We start from the raw sequence: 21548 nt of genomic DNA, 5'->3' as shown, positions 1-21548 counted from the left end.
AACTCAGCCTCAGCATCCATCAAGTGATGGGGGGCTGCGGCGGTGAAGGAACTGTCCTTACAGAGAAACATACAGGAGATTTAAGAACCTAGTGAAATGAACTTCTGCATTCTCACTAACTAATAATCAAAATATTACACAGTCAGGGCTTCAAGAAAATTTGGTCTGCAGAGAGAAAGGCTACGTGAATGTTTCCTGTCACTATTACTGTTAATGAATGGATCCATTTAAGGAATTCTTGAAAAAATTACGGTCAGAGGCAGCTTGACAGAGAAGAAACTATATGCTTCAAAAGATCGATGATTATTTAAGGAAAAGACGTAAAAGTGTTAAAAAAATAATTTAATTGTGTCATACCAAAATTGAACAATGCACACAAGTGTGGAAGGAAACTTACAGTCAAAAAGTGATGCATATAAGAGACTTAGACAAGGAAGTCCTGGGCTTACCTGAGAGCCCCTCAGAGGAGTCAGTCTCACTTGCAAAAGCTGACTACATAAGATGGTACTTTGAAAAGACAAAATTGTTCATTCATGACAACAGCTTTACAGCAAAAACACAGAGGAGTTTTACTTTGTGTTTTGAATTAATTTTTAGATTCAGGAATACCAGTTCAAGCTCTTGACAGAAGAGCACTAGGTGGTACTCAAATAAAAAGAAACTATTGAGTAGATAAAAAGTATGAGATGCATATTACCATAAATATATTAAATAAATCTGGTTATTTCTAAGGAAATAGGATTTTTTTTGTCTTTTCATTTGTCCCTGTATTCTCTTCTACCTCAGTTATCTGAAAAATTCTGCATTGTTGCCTATTTCACAAGATATAAAAGATACACAGATATCATGATAGATAAAAAAGCTTTTCCCACAACACATGTTTTCAGAGCTAAACAGATGTAACAGCTAAAGTAGCTCTTCCCTTATTAAGTTTTTGCAGATGGCAGAATCAATGAATGCCTTGATTCAATCCATAAAAGCAGAGCATTATCAATTGATATGTGTCAGTTAATTTATCAGAGTTGGGACAGGAACTCGGAATAATTATTTCTTCAAAATTGTGACAGTAAAATTAACATCTTAATCTGAGCTGCAAGGAACAAGCGTGCAATATGAGCGTGACACCTCTCCTGAGGAGGCTACATGGAACGACCCTCAGCAGACCTGTTTCCCACAAGAGCTGCTCCAAGGCTCTGGGTTTGAAAACTACCCACCAGGGCCCGCTGAAGGCAACATCTCTGGATCTCCCTGGAAGACAACTGTGCGACTAGTCACAACACAAAGGTAATCCTTTTGCTCTTGACTTTGAGAGGGATTTGGTATTCATTTTCTAGAAGTTATTTGCCTTGGTTCTAGTTTTAGCATCAATGAACAAGCTATTTCAGTAAAATAGAATATAGTCTCAGCATAATAGCCAACTTAGCTTAAAGGAATAGCTCTAAATTTCGTGTACTGTTTTAGGGAGTTTTCTGGCCACCTTTAACACTGAACCTACCAACTTCTATTACCGTTTTGACTGGCAGCAGTCAACACATGAGCTCTGCAATTCAAAGGACTGTCAATATCAAAATGCTAGCAAAAACTCCTAAAAAACAGATCAAAGACCCCCCAAAATTCAGATTCCTGCTCATTAGGTGGCTCTCTTTGGCTCTGTTTTTTTTTTTTTTTTTTTCCCCTGGAAATAAATTTGTATCTCCACTGTGTTACAAAAAAGTAATTTAAGTGGAACTGTGAAGCTTGAGCCTAAGAGACATGATGAATAAAATGACACATAACAGAAGTAAAATTTGTCTGAAAGCTGCTTTTAGCTATGCTGACAACATTTCATTCACAAGCAAGAAGGCCTTGAAACACTCCCCAAATATATACGAACATATATCCTTCTCCAGGATTTTGTCTGAGGGTATATTTGAACAAATTAAAGCAAAAACCAAAGTACAAACAATATTAAAAAAAAAATTCTTGGGATAGATTTTCAGATCTGAAGAAAAATATCAGATAACGTTTTTAATTACTCCGTTTTAAAATGTTCTTTCTACGTTCATTAATAAAATCAGAGGGAAACACAGTGCTCTGAGAAAGAATAATACCTGAAGTGCCCATCATTATTTCCTTAGGCTAGGACTTGGGGATCCAGCATACTGCTCCAAACATTATTAGAGAGACCTGAGCAGCCTGCAGCATTTTCTGACTTGTCCACAGTTTTCCACTGCCTGTACAGAATCACTATCCAAAGTCTGGCCCATGACATGCAGCATTTTGCAGAGACCATTTGGAAAGGGATTTTCTGAGGCCTCATTCCATTCGATTGAGAAAAAGAAATAAAACCTATTTTAGACCTGCTTAATATCCTGGTTAGGCAGAATGGACTACTTACAAAAACTGAAACTCGGTTATTTCAAAAAGCTTGTAATTCCACTTTTAAACAAACTTTAAAAGAATTTCTTGTAAATTCTTTCATTCGGTTTATCTCCTGCCACCACACAAGTAGCAAATCAATGTCATGGGTTCTCAAAGCACTGTTGATGTGCCAGTGCCTGCACTGATATGCCACTTCTTTGAAAAATTTCATCAGTATTTTGCTCATATTAATCTTTCCCTTCGGTTCAAACTGGATTGGAATATGCATTTCTATTGCACTCTGATGATTCTCATTGAAATATGGTGGGATCAAAGACTTTCAGAGAGTTGTGTTCTCATTTATTTCATATTCAGTATCTGAAATACAATGTAAAAGGCAGCAAATCACTTTTAAAAATATATCTTTCAAAGAAGAGGTTAAACTCTCTCACATTCACTACTGTTCTATTGGATGTCTGTCTTCCAGGCCCTCTTAGTGAATTTTTTAGCTCTGTTGCGTGCAGATACCAAAGAAACTTTTCTTGGAGGCATCATCAAAATGCTAAAGAGATGCAGTTTATTTCGTTCCACTTACTGGGTACTGCCTGAACTAGAATCAACACAAAAACATCCTTTTCCAAACGACACAGTCATCCTGTTCCTAGCTTGCTATTGACTCTATCCAAAATGAAACCATTAACTTCTAATTTATTTATTCAGTCAAGCCTGGAGTTAATCTGCTTAGCAGGGAAAAAAGACAAATAAACAAAAAAACATATTTTCCAAGACAAAGAACTTAGCATGCAGCACTATTTCAAATAATCTAGACTAGACAAACATAAGGGAGTTATGCCAGACACTTGCTGAATATGTCAGAAACGGTTATTAATATGCACTCAGTAAGATCATATACCCAATAAACTGAGCACAGCTTGGGGATTAATGGATTTTAAGGCTAGAAGATTAGTAGATCTCTTATTTCGCTCTCTGGTATCTTTCCAACCACTGAAATCCTAACAATTATTTCTGCCTACTTATAAGATGCAGGAGGAGCAAATAATGTATATGTATGCATGGTTATAGCAAATCTTCCAGAAAAGCAGTCAGTTATGATTTGTAAACTCCAAAAGAGTATCCATCACTTTCATTGGCACTTTTTCAAGTGCTTAATCACCAAGAAGTTATGCTGAGTACCTAATTTGAATGCATCTGGATTCAGCTTCCAGCTACAGGTCTGTCTGTCTTTACCACAGTTTTTAAGCAACAATATTCTCTCTCCATAGGGAGGCTTATTCACTGCAATCAAGTTGCCTCCTGATCTTCCTTTTTAAAAGCAAAGTTACCGTTTTTTTTTTCCTCCAGAATTATTTTTCACTTAGATTGCTGCACTGATCTTGTTTATAGTATAGTCCTGCAAACACAAGATAGGTCACAGGAGATTGCAAAAGAGTGGTAGAAATAAAATGATGGCAGAAAATTTCTTAAATTTGTTTTGCTGCCAAGAAAACTACACAGGATAGATCTGCCAGTCCCTTACTATGTACCTTGTCTCCAGCTCTCAACTGCTGATCTTCACAACTGAGGCAAGTCTGGGTGTTTTAAACACAGATGCCTACAAGAAGTGGACCATATTCTTATTTAGTTCTGAGCTCTAAAAGCCTCCATCCATTTACTGTAATGTGTCAAGAGAGCTACATCTTTACCCAAATAACATGTCTTTTATTAGTACAGTGCCACTGTAATATTGATATTAAAGTGGTCTGTGCCATTAAGGAAGTTGCATGCATCAAATTTCCTATAAATAATTTACTTTCCTGAATACTTGAAGTACTCATCCACAGACACAATATTAACTAATGTCTATATTCCAATCATAACATCTATATTCCGATCATATCACTTTGTGCTACTCTTACAAACATGAGGAACACCCTCTACACAATGGCAGGATCAGAAGGAACTAACAAATGCAGCAGATTGAGGAGAATAAGACTGAAACTGCAACAGAAAAGTGCAGATTCCTGCGCACGCCACCTGGAAATGAACGGAAGAAATCCCATTCTCTCATGGTTCCTCCCTTCCCTCTGCCCGAGGACAAGTTGTGCCACACATATTCACATTTGCATCAAACTTTTGATGCACAGAATCGTTTCCTGTCATTCTGGAGCCGTCTAGAGATGGTCTGGGGTGCCTCATGGCCTCCTTCCATGCAGCCTCTGTCCTAAAACTCTGCTGTTTAGGCCCCAAACAAACCTCAGCTCCCTAGTTCATCCTTTATTCCTGTGAAATTGATTATTAAACCCTCTATACATCAGTATATATCTCTCTTATTTTCACATTTCAAGCTTTATAACCTCCTGTGGTTCTCCTAGTTACAGATTACCTCAAGAGACCGTAAGAGCTGCTTTGAAGGGCTTAAAAATCCCAAAGTAATTACGTGGTTGAGCTGATACATTTGCTTGCCCTTGGTTAAACATTTCTTGGCAAAACAAACAAATAAATAAATACGGAGCTATTTGCATAATGCTGCTGGGAGCACACAGATATTCCAGATTCTTGTTCAAATAGTATCCAAATGTTTGATTTCAGTTTGGGTTTTTTTTTTTTTTAACATGTGCTGCATACTTAAAACTAGATCCCAGATTGCCATTTAGTTTAAAAAAATAACAAAGATGAAGAAAAAAAACAACATTAAACACATTCATTGCTTTATAATGGTAACAAGGACGTCCTCAACTGTCCTTCATTAGTAAAACAGAGACATAAACAACATGCAAAAAACCAAAGTTCTCAGTTACTTCTGTAATTCAGCAGGTCACAGCAGAGGGTGGCAGAAGGGAGGCTGCAGGGGACCTCAGGAGGTGGCCTGGTTGCCTATGTCGGGGCAGGGTGGCACCTTACAATGTAAAATTGTGATCTCAGAGCAATGAGGTTTTAAAAAGGCAAAGAACAAACTTGACTCAGGTAAGAAGTTGAATAATGAAAATACAAGCAGAAGCGCATTGTGCGCACTTACTTTTGGCAACGCGTATTTCGGTAACTTCATCTGCACGAAGCCGTTTCGACGGTAAGACACGTAATACTTGGTCCGGTTTCCTGATGTTGTCTGTAGAAAGGAAAAAAGGAACCCTGTGATAGCTTATGTCACATCTAAAGAGTCTGTTATGGCCATTTTTATTTTCTTGTTACCTGCAATCTAATTACAAAGATATTACTCCTACCAGCAGCAAATACCAGGCATTTCCAGAGTAAGTGATATCTAACAGCACTACTCAAAAACCAAAAGTCACTGGAAGATTTATGTATAACATTATGAAACACTGTTGGGCTAATTTTTTCTTCACAGAATAAAACATTTCCCAGTGAAAGTCCTTGACATATAGCATGGAAGATGATGATGCAATTCTAAAGCCATTAGTCAAACAGTTAGTTTGAAAATCAATTAAATGTCCTGAATTTTATGCTGTCCACGAATTCCAGAGACGGTTAAAACACGTACTTCAACTGCTTTCTTGTGTGTGTAACTGAAGATAAGATTAGGTCTTAGGTAAAACACCTGGGGTTCTCTGAAAGTTTTCACCCAAAGAAAGCCATGTAGAAACATGTATTAAAGGAAGAGCAGTGTAGGCATTATCCATTAGCATCTTTCGCCCCCCCATGACAGCAGATAAACTGACAGCTTTTGTCTTAGTCACTAAAAAAAAAAAAAAAACAATGTAAATACTGTTCCAAAGTCGCAAAGGGAAGACTCCAAATAAGGACTGATGAAAATGCTCGTGTGATGGTGTCTCTAGGTTTTTCCAGTCGCAGACAAAATGCCAAAATCTGTGCTGGCATTACTCAGCACAGCTTCAAATAGGCCTCTTGAGTACCGAAAAATAAGATTAGCAATAGTTTCAGTCTCTAATAAATATTATTTCACACCTCTTTTAAACATTTTTTTTCAGGTAGATCAGCTAGATATCAGCTATTCAGCCATTTTCTCTTGGTTGATAAAAGGTCTCTGCTTTACAGGAATGTCCTGGTCAATAAAGAAAATGGAAAAATAAAATGCACAGAATTTTTCTCTGGTTGTTACCATGACAAATCAGTTTGTGAAACAGAAGCACAAACACACTAATCCCCTTACTTTCACTTCATAAATTCATTTAGACTCCTATTCCCTATCTCATTGTTTAAATGAAAAGGCTCAGACTTTTATTAATTACAACTGCATGCCCTGAATAATTATTGAGTTTCTTTTCTGTCTTTTCTCAAAGCTTATTCTGCTTGAACTGGAAAAATAAAATGACCCATCTGACATTCTGACAGGAAAAAGTATTTTTATAGCAGTTTTCCACTTCCTTTACCAATATGGACCCTGTCTAGTTCTAGCAGTCAAATGAAATTTTACAAGAACAGAAGGAGCTCTCTGATACAGTAAGGGAAGTCAGTTTAAGAATTTACCACAAACTCTTCTATATTCATTTTTTTCTACTTCAACTTCTCATATAGGTCACATCAGAGCAAAGGGAGTAAGCAAACACAGCTAACTGGTGGTAGCATCAATACAAAGGTAGAAAGGTAGAACTCAATGTCCTTTATAAAAGAAAGACTAAAACGAAAAATGAATCTCATTCACGGAAGCCATGTCAAACACAGATTCCCTGTGGTTTCCATACTACTATTAAGAAATATAAAATCAAAGGTTTGCAGTTAATTGCTAGGTAAAACTCCTGGTTAAATCAAATTTTATTTGCACAATAAACAATATTTGATGGTAGGCCATCACACACTTGAAGTACGTGCTTTAAAAAAGGACCCGATTTGAAGAACAACCTATGTTGAAGTATTCAAACTTGACTATGCTTGATAAAAATAGAGTTGATACATGACAGCTTGAATATTTTAAAGATACCAAAGCATTTAACACTAATCATTTTCATTCCTCCTTTAAACCAGTCTCCTTTGTGTAGCAGAGAAAATGTGATGCCCTTTTGCAATGTGATTTGTTAAATGATGGATTGAAGCAGAAAGCTCACTATTTATTTAATTAATGTTAAATATCAGGCTTATCCATCTTACCACAGCCTTCACGTTCATTATGCACTTATTTTATGTCACTCATTTCAAATGACTACAGATGATTCAAGGCAGTAGAAAATCAGAGTTGAAGCAGTTGCCATGCCAAGCCCCATCAACATTAAAGGCTGGTCTGTGCTTAAAACAGTGTCAAAACTTTAATCCTTCTCCTAAAATGGCCTCAGAAATAGTCTGTCCAGCATCACACCTCAGAGATGGCTGCAATTCAGTAACAGCTAAAGGATCCCAGACATCTATTCTATCCTTTGCTAATACAGACATGGCCAACTATAAACTCATTTAGCAATAAATGAGATTTATATTAAATTACTGTGATTTATTGCAGCTATGTCTGAAAGTAAAAGACTAAAGATGTTTCCCCTTTATGTAGAATATGTGCACATCTCTTCTATTAACATGTCTCAAATCTCCAGAGACAAAACTACATTATCAATGGCATGATTTTGCTAGCAGTGGTCATCCATCACTTCATGTGCGTGTTTCCAAGTTGCATTGCTATTTTGCATCTGCTAAACTCTGGCATTGGATAGAAGAATAACAACTCCTGATGCAAGTATACAAGATGTCCAGCAAAACGCAGATGCCTGAAGATGAAGCAACCTGTGTTTTGCTGAGCGCAGCGGTCTGGAAGGTCACATGGTGAGCAGCAGTTCTCACCATCTCCAAACCGTGAAATGGATTTCAGAATGTGCCCGGTGGGAGCTACCGATAATGCCACCTTTCAGCAAAACGGTTGCCACGCATGCTAGACCTGAGCCGAGAATGCCTGCTTTATTCAAAAATACTTTTCCAAATCAATTTTGCTGTTTCTTTGTGCTCCTGACTGTTCCAAGCCACACTGGGTTTTGAAACTGCTGCACTCAACAAGCGGAGGACAAATCTTGTCTCTGTATCAATTTACAAAACCTTTCTGAAGAAACAGCCACAAGGTGGAAAAACTAAAAATAATAATAATAATTTTTTTAAAAGGCAACCTAATCCTCTAAGGCAGTCATGCGGAGAGTTCACAACGGTCATAATAACCCTTTCCTGCAAGGGTCAGTATGCAGATAAGCCTTACAACAATCAAGCCTTATCAAAGTAAGGGAAAAATATAGCCAGTCACTGAGAAAAGGAACTTCCCTCGGAAAATCTTAAAAACACATAGGATAAAATCTTTCTCTGAGAATTCTGCAGCTCTGACAGATTCAAACCTCTTTCATCTATGTAAAAACAAATTTTCAGTTGTGACCAAGATGTTCTTGGTGCCATAAGGCTGCCAGAGTTCCCAATCCCTGTTTTTGCACTCAGGTCTTGCAGCTTGGAAATGAAATAGCACCAGTGTAATCTGCACTAGCTCAAGCTGCTCTAAGCTTCCCAGCCATGGTGATTCCACCGTTTCACTTACCAAGGACAGTTGTATAATTCTTTCCACAACAAAACCTCTTCATAGAGTTACCTAAATGAAAAAGCTGGGACACTAGTCTGGCAGTGGATATGCTAGAATTTTTCAGAGACCTTTTTCTGTATGGAGGTGCTGGAAAGGATGTTATGTATAGAAACACAAGGACTGCATTTTGCCTAACACATAAGAGTATTTATAAAAGTCCACATGATCCACTTGAAAATATAGTCACTGTAGGTAAAGCTAGGTCACAGATAAATTAACAGGATAAATAAGCAACTGGTTGCACAGATTAAAGATGCATCTTCTTTTGACTAATGAAAGAATGCTTTGACCCACGTAAAATTCATAAACTTCCTAAATTACAGTGTTGCCACATGGTTTAAATTTTTAATTCTGATTTGAAATCGGCTCTCTCCAAAAGTGGCATATACCTGAAGAAATATGTAGTCATCCTGCACAGTCAGGGAATCCCGATCAGTGCCACCAGCAAACTGGACTGCCATTGTCTTATCAGAACAATTTTGAATCTGGCAAGTGATGTAACGATAACCTGAGGGAAGAGAGACAGAAATGTATGACAGGGCTTTGAAGAGAAAAAGCAGCAAGCAGTATAAAATGTAATTCATGTAGGGAAACCACTGCCTTTAACAGTTGAGTTAGTCAGAAAATTGTTATATTAAATGTTCATACAAGAGTTTTTCAATCTGCTAAGTACTGAGCTTATATTAACTGCCTACAGTTCAGATAACTCCTGAGAGGCAGCCACTTTTCCAAATTTTGCTCATCCAGACAGACTGGGGATTATATGAATGAGACATTTATGGGACAACAGACGGAGCCTCTTCCCTTGCTTAATGTATGCACAGAGCCAAATTATTCATTTGAGGAAGTGGCATCTGACACAATATAGCAGAGACCAATAGTGCAGCCCCGGTATAAAACTGTGAGGGGTGAGAAAAGAACCAGACAGTGGTTAAATAGACAGTGCTTAGAATTTTAAAGCCTATTTTGAAAGATCTGTGGAGAAGTTACTGTGCATTACTGGAACATTTCTGTTGAGGGGGGGCTTCTAAATTAAGTGTTAATAGTTTGGTGAAAATACCTGGACTGACTTATATCAGAGAAGGCTACAGCCTCTCTCTCTTCCTCTCCAATTGCCTTCTCTGCATAGACTATTAGGGAAGGGTAACTGCATCTTTGGTGCAACTTGCCATTACTAAACAGATGAACAGAATCAATAACCAGACCTTACACCAGCTGTAACACATGGAAATGCATTCCATAATCTACAACTTTTAATTAGAAAAGGCCAACCCAACACACTGGATCCAAATACTCGGTTTAAAATCTGGACCCGTTTGAGGGGAAACAAGAGTCAATCCAAGTTCTCTCACTACCTTCGAAATCATCATCACAAGGATCTGTCAGCAAGCAGAGCAATGGGCCATCAAAACGTCTTGCAGCTATTCATAATTCACATTTAATCACTAGAGCGCTTTGTCAGACAGGTAGTACAAAGACACTATTTCCACTAAAATCGATGGCAACGCTTGTATTGACCTTAACTGCACAAGGTCTGTGTTTTGACGACCCAGCCAGGAAATAAATATTTCATGAAAGTTTTGTTGTTGTTTCTATTAAATAAAAATCTTTCCATCCAGCACTAAAGCAGCTTCTAAATTCTCACACTCTTTCCAAACTTGATGGGACTTTGGAGGCTCAATGAGCCCCAGGAATCTTAAGACTTAAGAACCTTGACATCTCAATTTTAACATGGTAACTTTTGTGGCTTTTTATTGGGCTGAAAGGAAGAAATGGAATGTGGAATACCAAATTATGCATCCTCTACAACTAATGTATAAGATTGTATAGGAACTAGGTTGATCAAGGAATTAAATCATCTCTCATGGGTGTAAGAGGTAACATGAAGCCACAAGAATACAGGAATCCAGGTGACTATTTACCATAGCACACCCTGACTGCTAATTTTTGTTCTTGTTGTTTTTGTCTGCTTTGCTTTAAAGTTACAAAGTATACAGAATGTTGTAACATCAGGCAATTCTGGGAGAAGTTAGTTTAATAGAACCGACCTATGCCACAATTCACTTTTCACAGACATAGCTCTAGTGCTATGTTGCCGATTTTATTTGCAAACCAGGAAAAAATGCTCAATGTTTAACTGCCAGAACAAATTGCACTATTAATGGACTTTTTCAATGGAGCATAGCATCTTGACGTCAATTTGTCTCAGAAAGGGAAACAAGTAAATTTTAAATTATACTCTATTTTTACATAGCAGGACAGCTTTGCTGACTACAGATAAACAGAACAAGACTCTGATTTGCACAGTTCTTCTCCTGGCTGTTTTTTAAAATAAATTCATAAGTACTGTCTAAAACAAAGCAAAATGGCTATACACTAGGGAATCAACTGATAACATTTTCATTTGCATACCTCCACCAGTGTCCTGGATTTCCATATGAACTAAATCAGGGTCTCCATCAACTCCAGCAACAGCCCTGAGAACATAACACAATCAAGTTAGGCAGAGCCAGCTACAGAATAGTAATTATGGGAATGGAAAGAAACAGAGGATTTCATACTAACCAGCTTTAACACGCTAGCTAGGAAATTAAAATAAACCCCATTTATAATGTCATATTACTATCATTCAGATGGAAAATATTATTTGTGTTCTTGGCATTATGTTTTTCTTTTAAAATATTTTTAGCATCTCTTTTATTGGGACATGCATACAAATGGAATTCTACTATCAATTGGAGAAAACAGAAATAGGTATGAAATTGAAAAAGCTTCATAAACAGATGTTGGTATAAATATATACACACATATGTACACCCTCACATTGACTGCTAAATGTTGGAACATCTTTTTACAATTAGCTTTGGCATTTGAGACTCTAGAGCAGATTTAGTCCTAAAAAAGACCTTAATTACACCCTCATTAGATATTTCTTTGACATCATGTATGGCTTTTATAAGTAACTGATACATCTTTGGTAAGTATATTCAACAGCACTGCAGATTCTGCTTTGACTAAGCAAGAAAAAGCAGAAAAATTTTAACAAAAAAAATCAGAGATGGAGATTCAGTCAGGATTGATCAAGGTGCAGTTTAACTTTAAAAAGGTGTAGTGGGAGTACAGCCTGATTTTGTCTTAATATCTCCCATGTCAAAGATGCTCAGGCACGAGGTGAGATTTCTATCCCTCAGGGCCTCCATCCCAGCCTTCACTGGCAGGACAGCCACGTCTCATCCGGCTCGTACGGCACCATTAGCGGGGCAGGCTCTGCACAGAAGGCTTTGAGCTGATGGTTGTGCCATCACAACGTGAAGCAGAATCAGGCCACACTCCTGCAGTGACACTGCTCTTCACGTGGCTCCTCCCTGCCAAAGCTGGCAAGCACAGAAGAGCCCACAGAGGCAGCAGTTGTGGGCTGAAAACACATGAAGGAGATGTATTGAGCGATAAAGCGCAGCTGGATGCAGATACTAAGAAAACCCAATAAGTACTCAGAGAAAATGATGGTTTTGATGCAATTATTAATGATAAAATGCAATAAAGGCATGCGTTAAATTGAAATGACATCATTGCTTCATGATTTCAAAGAGACTGATTTATGAGGAATGGTTAAAACTCGGACTCAGTAATTGAGGCTCCTTGGGAATGCAGGCCAGTGGGAAGAGACTGGATCAGTTTCTGCCGCAGAACAACCAGAAATAATCACATATGCTGTTTTTCCCTAATAAGATAAATGATCAGTCGAGGAGAGGGAGAAGGCAGGGGAGAGTGGTAAGAGCAACTTGAAATCTAGTTTTATGAGGAGCTGAAATATTTGATACCACTCTACGGCTCAGTGAAGTCAGAGAGTAAATACAACTCCTGCAAAGGAAAAGGTAGAATCGGGAGCATATCACTGGCATGTAACTAACATTGGCATTTGCCAAAATAGGCAATAATAAACCGGGATAAGGTGGGAAGAAGAGGGAATTGAAACTATAAAAGCTATTTGGTACCTCAAGCCAGGGCTTGTGGCAAAATCAGTGTAGTTCTGAAGGAGTAAAGTGTACGAGGGGGAAGAATATGACATTTGCATTATTTTTAAAAATAAATAAAAAGAAGTAAGGCTGAGAGATGTGAAGGAGACTGCTGGTGGGCATTTCTTCTCCTTATAAATAGAATGAAAAATCCTGCATTTTACTACAAAATTAGTCTCTGAAACAGAAACTACTTTAGCATTTTGGGAGGCAATATATCATGTTAGACAAGATGTTCTACTTATTGAAGATCTGATAAGATTACATTTGAACAGATAGAAGGATGTGTGAACTTTTTTCACATTGCAGACTGTGTCTATTTTCTAGATATTCATAACACGTCAAATCAAACCTGCTATCAATGCTGCTGTCAGCTTTCTGAAGGAAGAAAAATGATGTTGAGTATTTGGGGTTGTTTTTGTGCTGCCGAACAACAGTCTAACAGAAACATCAGGCCTGAAATTTTCTAAGGCTCAGCCTGATATACTGATCCACATCAATAACACAAAGATGATTTTGGATACTTTCAAAATAACCTCTTGTATTTATAATTTATCACACACCATCTCATAAGCACAGTTTGAGATGTTTGTCAATAATTTTACCTTTTCATACTTTTGTCAACAGGTTAGAAATGAGTACACACCTGCAGTGTTACTCTTAACAGTTGCATTTGGCACAGGTAGCACCATTTCCTTTAATGCAAGAGGTTGCAATGCAGACTACACGTACACCGAAAAGTTCCCATTTCAGATCTCTTTTCTCCTTTATATTTTTATTTAATTAGATGTGAATGAATCACAAGGAAGGTTTCCTCATGCTAGCAAGAAAGGAGTAATACTTATTTTTCCCTGAAGTTCAGACATTTTCCTTACATTTAAAACCATCCTTCACTGAACAGGGAACAGTAGCTTTGGGAGGACAGGCTTCTTCCATGAGTGGATCACCTCCTGAAGATTCCCACTGTTATACTGAGAGTTTAGGGTGACAAAATCAGTTTGACAAGCATTTCTCCTCACTGCCATTAAGTCTTCCCACTCTGTGTCCCCACACTTGCCTCTCCTCCACCACTTCGGATGTCCCAGTGAACATGAGAGGTCCCAGTGCTGGGGATCAATCTAAAGTAACCCTACAAAGAAAGAAGTCACGAGGCTGCCAAAAGAAATGCTCATTAAGGTATGCCTGCAGAGACCTAATTTCAGGGATGTCTGGCAAGTGAGATGAACTCTGTAAGTGCATGGTTTATCTGTTTTGAAATGCTCAAGTTAGGTAAGTAGAGTGAGGAAAAAATATTCCTATTTGAGAAACATGTTGTGTTTTATATTACTCTGATGTTATAGACAAGACACAGGGCTTTCTGTTCACTCCTTGAAGACATTAAACCCTCAAAGTCAACTTTTGAATGTGAACTATAGAGCAGTTTCTCAACTTTGAAGTGCTTTTTCTCAGCCTTACAAAGACTTTGGAATAGTCCCTTTTTTATTGAAAAAAGACCTCGTCTATTACGGCTGCTAAGATAATCTTCAGAAGAGAGTATAACTAATATAGAGCTATTTGCCCGAGTGTGCAGAGAATTTGAAGCAATATCCCTGAAGAATAAACTAATCCATTCATTTCAGAGGACTCCTATGGCAACAGTACTTTAAATAGCCATACTTTATTTCATTTGCACGTAGAGCATGAATCAAAGGACAAGTAGTAGCACACTCTGAAGGATTAACACAATCTAGGTGCCTCCTCCCATGAGGCACAGCTTTCTTAAAATGAGGGGAAGAAAATGCACGTACAAGAACACACATTGTGCAGGAAACACTTAAGCTGAAGGTTGAGCTATGTTTTTTTTTTTTATACCGAGACACAAATCTAGGACTTTCTTTTTTTGCATTTGCATATACTACGTTATTACTAACATACAAGAAATATACTGCACCAGTGTTCACACATCCACTCACAAGTTCATTCATGATTTCAGGAGAAAAAATAAACATTAAAATTACAGAGAGCAGTTTCAAAAGCTCGGCTTACTGCTCCTCAGCTGGCTTTGGAACAGGACCACTTCCAGCTAGTAAATCACAAGCACAGTGGACTTTATACATTCTTTCTGCATATTTTTTTAGACTTTTAGAGAAATCTTCCTGGAAGATCATACATATGACCTATTTTTTCACTGACTTTAGCAGAGTTACATCAGCATAAAGAATGTGCAATGGAGTGAACTAACAAGCTCCCTGTGCATGCCTTGGTCTGCATATAAATACACAGTCCATGAAATGAACATTATGTTATTTATACTTTTAAATAAGAATGCTACAATTCTAAGCATTACTCTGTAAGAATCCCAATTACCAAATCTTTTGATTTTTTTAACAGTGATTTTGCTTATACTTATGACCTTTCTTCAGCACAAACTGCTCCACTATTTTCTTGTCACATGCCACATTAGAAATATGCCAATAAAATTTGATATGTAGTATACATGAACAAAATTTACCACTGATGTGTATCCCTACTATCTCAAAATGTGAATCACAAGCAACAATCTCTTGCATAATAATTATGATTTCATATTTTATTTCTATGCAGAAAAAACTTTAGTGTTTCCAGGATTCCAGGCTCATTTTCAGGGGAGCAATTATCCCCAAACTCTAACAAGGAAGAGTCTGCTACAGATTAGCTATCTCTTTCTTTTAAATAGGTTCCTTCCTTGCTAAGTATTTGATCCAGTTCCCTGGAACACATCGCATGCTGATTAAAAGATACCTTCAAAAACGCTATCTGAAAGCACCAACAACCACCACCGACCCCACTCTCTGGTGTGGAGGGGTTTCCCATCAAAGGCCCCTAAAAACCAGCAGGTATCCTCTGTCTGCCTTTCCTATGGTCTCTTGATGTGAAGGTTATCCAAAAGGTAACAAGTGCCCTGTTTAGACTGACAATCGATTCCCAGTAATTCACATGATATCTTTAAGAACACTGTTCTGCCTAGAAAGCAAGTCAAAACCACGTTATTCTTGGCTTGCTATAGAAGAGCTTGACCAAAAGATATTGTGGCTGCATAAAAGAGCAAAGAGCATCAGGATTTTTCCCTACTGCAAATGTTTCCTCTCACTAAATTAAAATGATATTGACTGTTGGCAATCTGGTTACTCAGGGAGACAAAACTGGGCCTTTGACGATACAGTCCATGCTCTACACAGTCAATGCACGCTGTTCCTTATTTACCCCCCTGTGCCTTAAATGGCTTTTTTAATAATAGCATTCTTTTGGCAGCCTGTTCCAAATAGCAGAGATGGAGTGTTTTCTGGTATCGATCACTACACAGAAATAGAAACAAATATTATCCCAAGTGATTAAGTCAAACATAAGAATGACTGACCGCATGGATTCTTGCCTTCCCACACAAGAGCCTTTCATACAAAATTCGCTCTTAATGGCTCAATGAAATCCTCTTTCCATTTCTCCTCCCTTCAGGGCATAACATCTCTGAAACCGACTCTTTCACCTGACACTTGAATAGCCAGGAACTCACTGCACTTGACATTAATGGCTCCAGCTGTGATTGATTACTCGGGCGGGATTTCATGATGAGAACAGAACTACGGTCCCCTGAGTACAAATGTTCTTCCCAAATAAACTCATCATTTTTTAGTTTTATTTTTCATCTCTCGTGAAAATGGAGAGCCTGTATCTAAAAATAAGAGATATCTATAGCACAAGATCCACATATTCTAGTGCACTGAAGATAAGCTGTTTCTAAGGCTCTGGACAGAGTCATAAAGAAAATGTGCTGGGCCTAATTCCCTGGTAATTACTGATTCATGTCTTGCTGTCCTGGGGTATTTGTGCTGCTGTAGACAGCTGATTCACAATCTATTCTTCACTTATATATTACTAAGCTCTGTTTTGAGAAATCAAAAGGAATTTAACTGGTGCATAAGCCTTGGGGATTGAAAAGAATAGCAGCAGAGCCAGAAGAATCCTAAATTACAGATATATTTTTTCCCTCTGATATACTACTTTTTTTTTTTAAATGGGCTTGATACATAAAAGCAATTACACACTATATGAAGTGTGGGTGCTTAATGTTTGGCAGAGACAGGTAATATAACTCTATTTCTAAAGCAATCTCTCTTCATTCCCTCCTACAAATATGCTAAGAATCAGAGAAAATAAATGCTTATAAAAGTTAGATTCTGTAGCACCACTTACATAGAAATCATCGCATTAGGGGCAATACTGTATGGTCGGTTGCAGTTTATGTGCAGTACTTAGGTTTGTCAAAGTATCCAAATTCTCTTTAAAGCATAGCAATTTGCCCCAAATTGAAATGTTTCACCAGAAAAAGAAAAAAAGGATTTGAAACTTTCCAAATAATGTTAATAAAGAAATAGAAGATTTAATAAATATTGATAAAAAAACAAAGTGACACATTTGGAATGATATTGTTACCCACCATTTGACCAAACATTCTCTGGAGAAGAGAAGGCTGAGAGGAGATTTGATTAACCTGTTCAAGTACCTGAGGGATGACTGTAGGGAGGATGGAGCCAGGCTCTTCCCTGTGGTGGCCGGTGACAGGACAAGGGGTAACGGGTGTAAGTTGAAACACAGGCAGTTCCACCTCCATATGAGGAAGAGCTTGTTTCCTGTGAGGGTGACAGAGCCCTGGAACAGGCTGCCCAGAGAGGCTGTGGAGTCTCCTTCTCTGGAGATCTTCCAAACCCGCCTGGATGCCACCCTGTGCCACGTGCTCTAGGTGTCCCTGCTGGAGCAGCGGGGTTGGACTAGGTGATCTCTGGAGATCCCTTCCAACCTCAACCATTTTGTGATTGTGTGATTTTATGCTTTGTTTTGAAAACCTAAAAAAATGCTTTTAAATGAAAAATGCCAGAGCTTTTATTTTCAGTACTTCCATTTGAAAGTTTTCTGAACAATTTTCTTTCTATATTTTGATTTTTCAGTTTGAGTTGAAAGGAATTTCTAAAAGAAATGAAAGTTTTCCAATCATCCTTATATCCATCTGGAGCTTTATATGCCTTTTGGTCCCACCTCCTAAGCCTCTAACAGAAGAAAAACTATCTGGAAGGATTAGTTGAGTTTTCTTTGCAAAAGAACATAGAATATGGTAATAAGACTGAGAGAGGCCAAAGATGCCACTCTAAATAAGAAAAGGGAAGACAACATTCTATGCTCCTAAAACCAAGATGACAGTAGACAGTTTCCACTGATATCAATAACTATATCTCAGTTAGTTCCACTATCATGAAAGACTGAATTCCATATGTTGAATCTGCAAAGGTATGTAAGGAATGGTCCAGAACTCTTGAAAAGCAAATAAAATCTAGAAGAGTATTTGAATATATTGCTTATATACAAGCAGTATCTTACAGTATTTGATCTGAACATGAATACTTTAAGCTACTAAAGTCCTACTGACCTTCCCATCTTATAAATCGACATTCAATTAAATTCATTCATATTTTCAGTAAAGAACAGAAAAGGCTTTTTCAGGATATGCATGAAGATCTGGCTGCTGCTGGAGGCCTAGAAGGAAATTGTTTTAAGAAGAGCCTTGGAAAATATTATGATGGATTACATTTGTACTTACCAGGCTAAAATAAAAATCTGAGGCTAGATCATCAACTAGTATATAAAGGCAAAGCTCCACTGGCATCAAAGAAGAAACAGCTGCCCAGTAAAATGTAATACTTCTTGATAAAACCAGCCAATATCAGCAAGCCATGCTCCTCCATTTATAGAAAAATGGGCAATTATTTTGGATTCATTTCACCTCCATCTAAAGCATCAGATATTGCATACTATCAAGAAAAGAGCACTGAACTGAGCAGAAATAGCCAAGGCACGAGAAAGCCCATAGATTTACGCTCACTGAAAATTGCACAAATATTTGTTTCTATCTAGCAGATAGATGAAGGCCACAGAAAAGCAGAAAATTCACATAGTCACAGCATCTTTCACCAGAGCATAGTCAAACCCTCCACTCAAAGCAGATTCTGTAAAAGGTATATTGTGATGTGGAACACCACATGGTAATAGACTAAAAAGATCTTATAATTGTTATTTTTCTGGCTTTTACAAAGCTTAGAAGAACAATCATTCAGCACCGATAAAGTACTAAGTTCCTGACCCCAAATCCTTGGTGTGGCAAGCTGTTACTGTTCTTGCTAGAAATCAAAGGAAATTAGGAAAAAAGAAACCAAGATTCCTAACTGACAAAAATGCACGAACTACTACAGCTTGTTACTCTTTCTTGAATGTGAAGTTTACGGACAAACATGATTTTGAAGTAATAACATTGAAAAAGAGACATGGGGAAGTACAAAAAGAGTTGCCTTGGTATTTCCAGGGGGCAATTTTGACAACAGTGCAACCAGGGGAGGTCTGGTCTTGTGCTCACAGCTCTGTGCAACGGGGAGAACCTGGCATAGCTCAACCTGTTCATGTGCCACTGCCACCATCCTGCCCTGCTTCCCCAGGGGCACCACATGCACTGCTGCATATTGGGACTCATTGCCACAGTCTATGTAGGCCATGTATTGTAACAGCTCTGTGTATTTTATTAAATGCAACTTCTACATCAGAAGCTTAAGTTTGTCTGCTTTGGGGTGTTTCATTTTTGCCTTTTGCCAGGATCATTATTCAGTTCAACTCAAGTGGACACCAGCTGCCTTAGGAACATGAACAGCATGAATGTCAAACATGTAGCAAATTGGGCAGCTGAAATCAGGTAAATCCATTTGAGAACTGGCCACACCACTTGGCAAACTACACAGTAATGCCAAAAGCCAGATGTCACTCCACAAACACACAGATAATTATACTTTATGCAATCAACACATATCAGAGAATTAAAATTCACATCAAAATAAGTGTTGTGAGTGTAAATTGACCACTTTTAAAAATGAAATCAATTAAAATTGCTGGCATAATAAAAACTCTTAATTTGAATTTAAAAATTTACACAATAATTTCACAGTGCAAAAATTTGCAAAGTGATTTCATTAGTATATAAAAAAGGCATTTTTATTCTTCAACCTTTTAAACCTTCAACTTTCTAAATCTTCAAAGATCACTTTATAAATATTTTGAGAGATGGAAAATATTCAAAATAAAAATAAGATCATACGGTGTATGGGTGTGTATACTCCATAAAGCTATATGTGTAAATTAATATATGGCTGTAGTCAATGTGTCTGATTCAAATTTTCTTCAATATTTCACAGATTTTCCTCTGCAGAAAGACTGCTCTCTTTTCTAACGATCAATTTTACAAGCAAAAGGAAGAGCAACTTCACTGAACATTTGAAGTTCTTTGAATTTTGGGGGCCACAGACCGCAGATAAGAATAAATCTGCAGTAGTGGATGAAGGAATGCTGACATGCTAGCACTGCACAAGTTGCCAAGGCTCCTACAGTCCTTATCAGTAACTCCAAAAACACTGCAATTGATTAGAATCAAATACTTCTACTCATCATTTTATTTGGAGAATAAAATGGTTCTTACCAAAAAATATGATCTTTTGAAACTCTCTCCTGCAGCAGGATCCACTTTTTCCCCAAATCAACTGACACATAAACCTTCAAAAGAAAAGTAGAAAAAAAGAAATAAAAAAAAAAGAGGGAGAGAGTGGAGAAAAACAATCAGATGATGGGAAATTGCTTGTTATGTACTTATGTACAGGGCCATTATTAAAGTTATGGACTCCACACTAATAAAAAATAAAATCATTTCTAGGAGTTCTTCCAAAGATTTTCAGAGTGATAGCATTTCTTTTTTTAATCAATGAAACACAAAGTTTTTTTTTAATAATCTACAAAACACAAGATTCAGTGACAATGTATTCTTGACTGTGAAAACAACGCACAGTTCATTTTGGGTCAGATTCAGTTTGACCCTGGCATGGTTAGAGGGAGGGCACAAGGACACTTTTCTCTGCCTTCTTTCCATTCAGTGACCAGACAACCACAAATGCTTTCCTTATGCTTTAATTCAGTCAAATATACTTAAGCCAAGTCATCAATTGAATGTTCAGATACAACCAAAATATTACAGAAATGCTTAAGAGATTTGATGGGGACAGACATTTGTAGGACCATGAGGAGAGACTTGCTTGACAGACACTAGTTTGTGTCCCCTGAGAAAAGGTCACCCTGCGGAGAGGCAGGAGCTGGCCAGGAGGACAGGGAAGGCTGAGGTTCCACCTCGTCTCCAAGTGCTTCACACACATTAAAAGCAGAATGCGGATGACAAGGTTGGATCTAAACACCGCGGGCAAAATATTTCCCCATAATAAAGCAAGATGTGAACTGCTGCTAAGAAACCTCCCTCCTCCAGTGTCTGTCTTCATAAAACGTTTCTGCCATTACAAACAGCAAATATCTACCAGAATTATTAAAAGGCAGATTTAAAACATACTGCTTTCTATATGTATTGCTTATTTGGTAAAATTTACACATAATGGGGTTTTCCCTTAACATCTCCACTAGAAAAAAAGAAAAAAAATAAAACTATTTCACTGCGGTGTGATAGTAGTTCACCTATTCAGTAACTGATTGAGTGAGAGGACAGATCTTTTAATAATTATTAAGAAATTACTATTATTAATTTTTGTTGTTAACGGACAGGTTTAATGACAAATGAAAAAAAAAAAAACTATTGC

The 21548-nt window shown here is 37.6% G+C and overlaps 1 protein-coding gene across 1 annotated transcript in view; it reads right to left on the bottom strand.

Moving 5' to 3' along the window:
* Positions 1-21548, bottom strand: part of SORCS2 (sortilin related VPS10 domain containing receptor 2) — a 493766-nt gene that overhangs the window by 73345 nt on the left and 398873 nt on the right. Inside the window, 4 exon segments of the mRNA XM_088539999.1 lie at positions 5357-5446; positions 9241-9359; positions 11264-11328; positions 20393-20466. Of these exon segments, the coding sequence (XP_088396125.1) occupies positions 5357-5446; positions 9241-9359; positions 11264-11328; positions 20393-20466 (348 nt within the window).

Source organism: Tinamus guttatus, unplaced genomic scaffold, assembly GCF_059628265.1.
Source record: "Tinamus guttatus ecotype Peru unplaced genomic scaffold, ASM5962826v1 Tinamus_guttatus_pri_ptg000052l, whole genome shotgun sequence".
In the NCBI taxonomy this organism is placed as follows: Eukaryota; Metazoa; Chordata; class Aves; order Tinamiformes; family Tinamidae; genus Tinamus; species Tinamus guttatus.
The sequence above is the reverse complement of the archived record's forward strand: the minus strand, read 5'-3'. Positions and strand labels throughout refer to the sequence as shown.